The sequence below is a fragment of the Kryptolebias marmoratus genome, linkage group LG6 (assembly GCF_001649575.2).
Source record: "Kryptolebias marmoratus isolate JLee-2015 linkage group LG6, ASM164957v2, whole genome shotgun sequence".
In the NCBI taxonomy this organism is placed as follows: Eukaryota; Metazoa; Chordata; class Actinopteri; order Cyprinodontiformes; family Rivulidae; genus Kryptolebias; species Kryptolebias marmoratus.
The window spans coordinates 443,276-450,143 of record NC_051435.1 but is presented as its reverse complement, the minus strand read 5'-3'; the positions used below and the strand labels follow the sequence as shown (position 1 = coordinate 450,143).

The window sequence follows — 6,868 nt, the reverse complement described above, 5'->3', positions numbered from 1 at the left end:
AGTCTGGGTCTCCCTGCTTAGGCTGCTGCCCCCGCGACCCGACCCCGGATAAGAGGAAGAAGATGGATAAATGGATGGATATACTAAGGCAGTCAAAACTGTCTATAATTGGGCAACAGTGGCGCAGGAGCCCTGTGAGCCCCCGCTCCAACAGTCTCAGCTGTTGTCCTTGAGCAAGACACTTCACCTGCCTTGCCTACTGGTGGTGGTCAGAGGGCCCGGTGTGATGGCAGCCTCACTTCTGTCAGCCCGCCCCAGGGCAGCTGTGGCTACAATGTAGCTCACCACCATCAGTCGGTGAATGAATAAATGAATGACTGAATGTAGCATAAAGCACTTTGGAGTCTTTGAACTAGATAAAGCGCTAAACAAGTGCTGCACCATTTACTATTTATAAGCAGTCACTGGGAGAATGACGTGAAACTGGCCTGAGATCACCAATAAAGATGTTTTAATTACTTTATAGAGAATAGATTATTTAATTATGAGTAAAACCTCAGGATCTGGATATAAATGTCGGGCTTCATGAGTGTGGTGAACCCAATATGCAGACTCATACTGAGAACTCAAAAAAACCCTAATTTATTTAAAAGAACAAAACCATAAGGCTCACATGGCAGAAATGAAAGAATAAAAAACACAAACTTACAAAATGCAGGATGGCAAAGACACAAGACACAAGGAAAACCAGACAGCCCATAGAAGTGACAACAAACCAGTGACAAGTGAGGGAAATGACCAGGTATAAAAGACTGCAGGTAACTAGGAGAAGTGGGCACAGGTGATGGACGTGGCAGGCAAACAAGTGATTGGCTGAGGACAAGTGAATGATGACAGAGAACACAGAGGGCACAAGGAGGAAAAAACTATACAAAGACAAAACTAAGCCAAATCACAAATTAAAAGAAACAATAAACCCAAACTGAACACAGGATAACCAGAAACACGAAGAAACAATAACCCTAAATACAAAACAGAACGCAAACAAAACCCAAATCCTGACAATAATTGTTCTTAACTGTCAGTCATCAGAACTGTAATGCTAGAAACGGTACAGCTGGTCGTAGTGCCTGATCTCTCTGTTTAAACTGCTGCCTCACAACCAATTTAAAATGGTTGAGAGGTTTTCACCAGACAAAGTTAGGAGATAGTTTTTAATGTGACAGGAAATCTCATGGGGTTCTAATCTTGTAAGATCTTGTGGCATGAGGTCCTGTTACACCCATACTATTACTATAAGTGTACCTAATATCTACTAATACATACTTATGACTGACGTTATGCCTCTAACTGTCTGTGAGTCGTTACAGCAGAAAATAAAATACCATATATCAGAAATATTTGCCCCTGTCAGTACCACATGCTGAAAAGGTTACAGGTAAAATGTCCTTCTGTGACAGAAAAGCCCACAAAAAGTTTTGGGAGATGACCTATAAATTAAACTGTCCTAAACAGAAAGAACAAATATTGTTAAAGGAATAACAGCTTTATAAACAGATGATTTCAGAGAGGAGGGATATCTTACCGTGCACAAGCATCAGTAACACAGCAAATACCTTCATCTTCCTGGCAACACAAACATCAAGTCCTCAACAAATTACTTCTAAAAGATTGATCAAACATCTTTTAACAGAAAACTGCCTGCTGGCTCCTGTTTCCTCTGCTAACAATCTCCTGTCATCCAGTGAAACCTTTTTTTCTTGAACTGTTTCCACAGCAGCAGCTGGAATGTGAAGAAACCAGCTGATCAGCTTTTACACCAACTGACTCAGGAGTTTATTTCTTCTACACTTTTAGAAACATTATGTTTATATTGCTATATTATAGTAATAAAGAGATCACCACTGCAAACATATACTCCTAAAATAGAGTATTTACTGTATTTTAGGAGTATCTTACTGAATTTTATAATTCACTGGAGCCAGGCGTGGCCAATGGTGGCCTTTGGTCACCCCAATCATTGGAGGAAACTATGCTTTCTAGTTTATATATATATATATATCCATCTTCTACCGCTTATCCATGGTTGGGTCGGCAAAAAATCCATGATATAAACCAAACCCAGAACTGCCTCTCCCCAGCGACACAGTCCAGCTCCTCCTGGGGGATCCAAAGGCATTCCCAGGCCAGAGAGAATACATAATCCCTCCAGTGAGTTCTCGGTCTGCTCAAAAGTCTCTTCCCAGTGGGACTTGCCCAAAAAACCTCCAAAAGGAGGCATTCAGGAGGTATCCAAATCAGATGCCCAAACCACCTCAACTGGGTCCTTTTGATGCACAAAAGCAGCGGCTCTACTCTGTGCTCCCCCTGGAGCTCCTCACCTTATCTCTAAAGCTGAGCCAAGCTACCCTACGAATGAAGCTCATTTCAGCTGTTTGGATTCAGGATCTTGTTCTTTCAGTCATGATCCAAACCTCATGACCACAGGTAAGGGTTGGAACATAGATGGACGCCCTCATTCCTGAAGACGAGGCTCCGGTCCGTCGATCCATATCCCGCTCCATCCTACCATCCAGGAGTGCAACTACCTACTTTCCATATGCAGACACATTACAAGGGTCCTTCCCTGTTTTTAATTTTTTGTGTATAAGTCTTATTCATGGACTTATAAAATACAATAGCTGATCTTGAATTTGGCCCATCTGAACATCTCTGTGGGTCATTCTCAACCATGAACTTCCTTAGTGAGTCAATGAGTCCCCCACTTCCTGTCCTCTGGACCTCTCTGTTCCACATTCTCCTCTGTGGTGGCTGATTGTCATGTCTGCCTGCAGTAATTACTCCTGAGGTCCTCTCCAGCAGCTGATCACTGACCTCATGTCTGTCTCCTCTAAGTATTATTTAATAGCTTTAAAGAAATTACACATCTTTCTAAGGCACTTTTCTAATATAAATAATATTTAAAAATGAATCTTTTGGTATTAAGTGGCTGTTTCTACACTTCCAGCTTATATTGAACCAACCTGTCTCCTTCCTGTCTGTCCTGATTCTGTCCCTCCGTCCTCTCAGCTGAATGACAGGAAGTTTAAAAACACAGCAGTCAAACCACATATGAAAAGCATGAAGTTTTAATTTTAAATGATATCCTTGTTGGGTATCAGTTACTGATTGGACGCTTCATCTGATCAGATTCATCCCAGCAGCTCTGAGGAGTTATATTCCAGAGGAGACATTTAAACTCCCAGTTTCTATCATTTATCTGCTTTATGATTCACCATCGAGTTCAACAAATGATTACTGTCTGAACAACAAAATAACACAAACAAGTTCCTTTATTTTTCCTGTCATGATCTGTTATATTGTAAATACTGATCAGTAATCAGTTGTAACTTGTCATTTTACTAATTACTTGTAGCTTTAGTGAGCCTGAACATTTCAAATCCTCTTGATGCTCTGACAGAACTACCTGCTGTCTTTTAACCACTTTGAAAAACTTTTTTCATCCCTACAACATCTTTATGTTTCTCCCTCTTCTATTTTCTGCATCTCCATCTTTAGCTCCCTGTCATCAGATGACAACAAGATTTTAATTAAAACAATCGAGGGAGCATGCTGGAGCGCCTATAGTGTGTGAGGAGGGGCAACAAGAGGGCGGGTGAAGAAGCAAAGGGGCGCCTAATCAGTAACGTGCCCCTGTTATTGATCATATCATTTACACATGCACAAACAGCTATTAAATACAGAAAATGCCAAAATATTTTTTCCATCATTGCTTAAGTGCCCCTTCCAGCACGCGTCCCTATTCACCGCATATAGTGCATACCTTCTGGCCACCCTGTACCTGTCAGCTGCTTTGGGTATCCTCAAGGACAACCATCCCTAAAGGCCTTTTTGACGGCCTCCATCACCACTGTTGTCCACCAGCTGGTCCTCCAGTTGCTGCTCTGACAGGCACTAATGACTTTCAGGCCACAGCATAGCTATATCGATAGCTATATCTGCAATAAAGGCCCATTTAGATTTCATGTCCCTGACCTCTCCTGGGACATCTGAAAATAGCTCTCCTGGAGTTGAAGATCTTGGACAGAGGGCTCCACCAGACATTCCCAGTCCAGCCTCACTACTTGTTTGGGTTTACCAGGTCTGTCCAGCAGCCTTCCCTGCCACCAGATCCAACCCACCACCAGGTGGTGATCAATTGATAGCTTTGCCTCTCTCTTTGCTCCACTGTCCAAAACAGGGCTGCAGGTCTGATGACATGATTACAAAATCAATCATCAACCTTTGGCCTAAGGTGGCCTGGTACAAAGTACACTTATAACCCACCCTATGCTCAAACATATAGTGTTATGGACAGCTCATGCCTAGCACAGAAGTTCAATAAAAGAACACTGCTCAGGTTCAGATCAGGAAGATCAGGAAGGCCATCCCCCTTTCAGATAACACCATCATTGCCCACATTGGCATTGAAATCACCCAAGAGAACAATAGAGTCCCCAGACAGCACCCCTTTATAGACACCATCCAGAGACTCCAAGAAGGTCAGGTAATCTTAACTGTTGTTTGTGAGTATCCCCACACTCCCCCGACTGTGGGATTTCCAGTTCATACTCGGTACAGATGTTCCTGTACACTATTCCAGCTGCTTGGTTATGGTGTTCCATGTTTGCTATGTCTGCCTGCATCTTACATCCTGCTGTGATGTGCTGGACTGTCTCAGGGGCATCTTTACACAGCCTCCATCTTGGGTCCTGCCTGGTATGATAGACCCTGGCCTCTATTGGTCTTGTACTGCCATGATTAGTGTCTCTGTCTGTCCTTCAGTCCAGCCCTTTCTAGCCTCTGGTAGGATTTGTTGATATCAGCCACTTCCTCAATCTGCCGGTGGTACATGCCGTGCAGGGGCTTGTTGTTCCATGATGGTTCCTCTTTCTCCTCTTCCACATTATGTTTCTGCTGCCTGAGATGTTCTCTTAGCAGATCATCATTGGAGGCTTTCTTCCTGATGGACTCCAGGATCTTGGTTGTTTCATCCTGTATACAGGCACTGATGCTCACTAGTTCTCTGCCTCCCTCCTTTCTCTTATTGCACAGTCTCAGGGGGCTGGACTTAAGTTGAAACCCTTCGTGCATTGTGAGGAGCTTTCGTGTCTTGATGTCAGAGGCTTCTATCTCCTTTTTTGGCCAGGTTATTATACCAGCAGGGTATCTGATAACTGGTACTGCATTGCCAGTAAACAAGTTAGCAGGCTAAGAAATAATTTTGGTGTAATGGTGCAAATAAAACAAATACAAATGAATAAGTAGACAATGAAAAAAGAAATTATTTAAAGTGTACATGTGCATAATAGCAGGTAGATGGTAAATGGCTTGCACTTATATATAGCGCTTTATCTAGTCCAAGGACCCCAAAGCGTTTTACACTACAATCATTCACCCATTCATCCTCACAGTCACACACTGATGGCAGTAAGCTACATTGTACCCACAGTTGCCCTGGGGCGGGCTGACAGAAGTGAGGCTGCCATCACACCAGCGCCACCGAGCCCTCTGACCACCACCAGTAGGCAAGGCGGGTGAAGTGTCTTACCCAAGGACACGATGGCTGAGACAGCTGGAGCGGGGGCTCGAACCAGCAACCCTCCGATTACAGGACAAACCCCTACCTCCTGAGCCACTGCCGTGGATAAAGTGGCTGTGTTGTGCTATAGTCAGTTATCTGTTGTTCAGCAGTTTAGTGGCAGAGGGAAAGAAGCTGTTCATGTGGTGGGAAGTTCTGGTCCGGATGGACCGTAGTCTTTTGCCTGATGGGAGAAAATTAAACAGGCTGTGTCCAGGGTGAGAGGGGTCAGCTGCAATTCGACCTGCTCGTCCTAAAGTCCTGGAGGAGTGCAGGTCCTGTACGGGTCGGAGGTTGCAGCCAATCACCCTCTCCTCGGCGGAGCGCACAACGCATTGCAGTCTTTGTTTGTCCCTGCTCGTGGCCCCAGTGTACCACACGGTGATGGAGGTGGTGAGGATGAACTCAATGACAGCTGTGTAAAACTTCACCATCAGCTCAGTTGGCATTTTGAGTTTCCTCAGCTGTTGTGAGAAGAACATCCTCTGCTGTGCTTTCTTGATGATTGAGCTGATGGTCGGCTCCCACTTGAGGTCCTGAGTGATGGTGATACCCGGGAAGCGGAAGGAATCCACAGTGGCGATGGTGAGGTCCTTGACAACGAGAGGGCGTGGTGGGTCTGTGGCTTTCTTGAAATCCTCAATTAACTCCACCATTTTCTGGGTGTTAAACTCCAGGTTATTTGAGCTGCACCAAGACACCAGCCGATCCACCTTCGTCCTGTAAGCAGACTCATCTCCCCGTCTGAGATCAGACCGATGACGGTGGTGTCGTTGATCAGTTTTACAGACTCATGGCTGGAGGTGCAGCACTTGGTGTAGAGAAAGAAGAGCAGAGGTGAAAGTACACAGCCCTTGGGGGAATCGGTGCTGATGGTCCGAGTCTCCGAGATGGTCATCCCCAGCCACACGTACTGCCTCCTATCCGTCAGGAAGTTGGTGATCCACCTGCAGATGGAGTCGGGCACATTGTGCTGAGAGAGCTTAACTTGGAGCAGGTGTGGCAAGATTGTGTTGATTTCAGAGCTGAAGTCCACAAACAGGATCCTGGCGTAGGCTTTTGGGGTGTCCAGATGTTGCAGGATGAAATGGTGGGCCAGGTTAATAGCATTGTCTACACAGCAAATCCAGGAGGCCCAGATTAACACTGTCAGAGTTGATTTCAACACTTTTAAAGTGTCTATATGGGTCCACACCAGAAAGTGTTAATTTAACTCTTTTTGGAGAGTTGGTACCTTAACTCTTATAAAGTGTCAAATATCAAATCTGCTGGAGTTAATAATTTAACACTTACTAACACTAATTCAGT

General features: G+C 44.6%; 2 protein-coding genes across 2 annotated transcripts in view; both read right to left on the bottom strand.

The window, feature by feature from the left end:
• Positions 1-1,697, bottom strand: part of LOC108251290 (heat shock 70 kDa protein 12A) — a 20,448-nt gene extending 18,751 nt beyond the window's left edge. The window contains exon 1 of the mRNA XM_017441538.3: positions 1,526-1,697. Within this exon, the coding sequence (XP_017297027.1) occupies positions 1,526-1,562 (37 nt within the window). The 5' untranslated portion in view covers positions 1,563-1,697. The remainder of the gene's footprint in view (positions 1-1,525) is intronic.
• LOC112451394 (titin) overlaps positions 1-6,868 on the bottom strand; it is a gene marked incomplete at its 3' end in the record, with an annotated part of 470,585 nt that overhangs the window by 168,626 nt on the left and 295,091 nt on the right. The gene's annotated exons all lie outside the window — the stretch shown is intronic.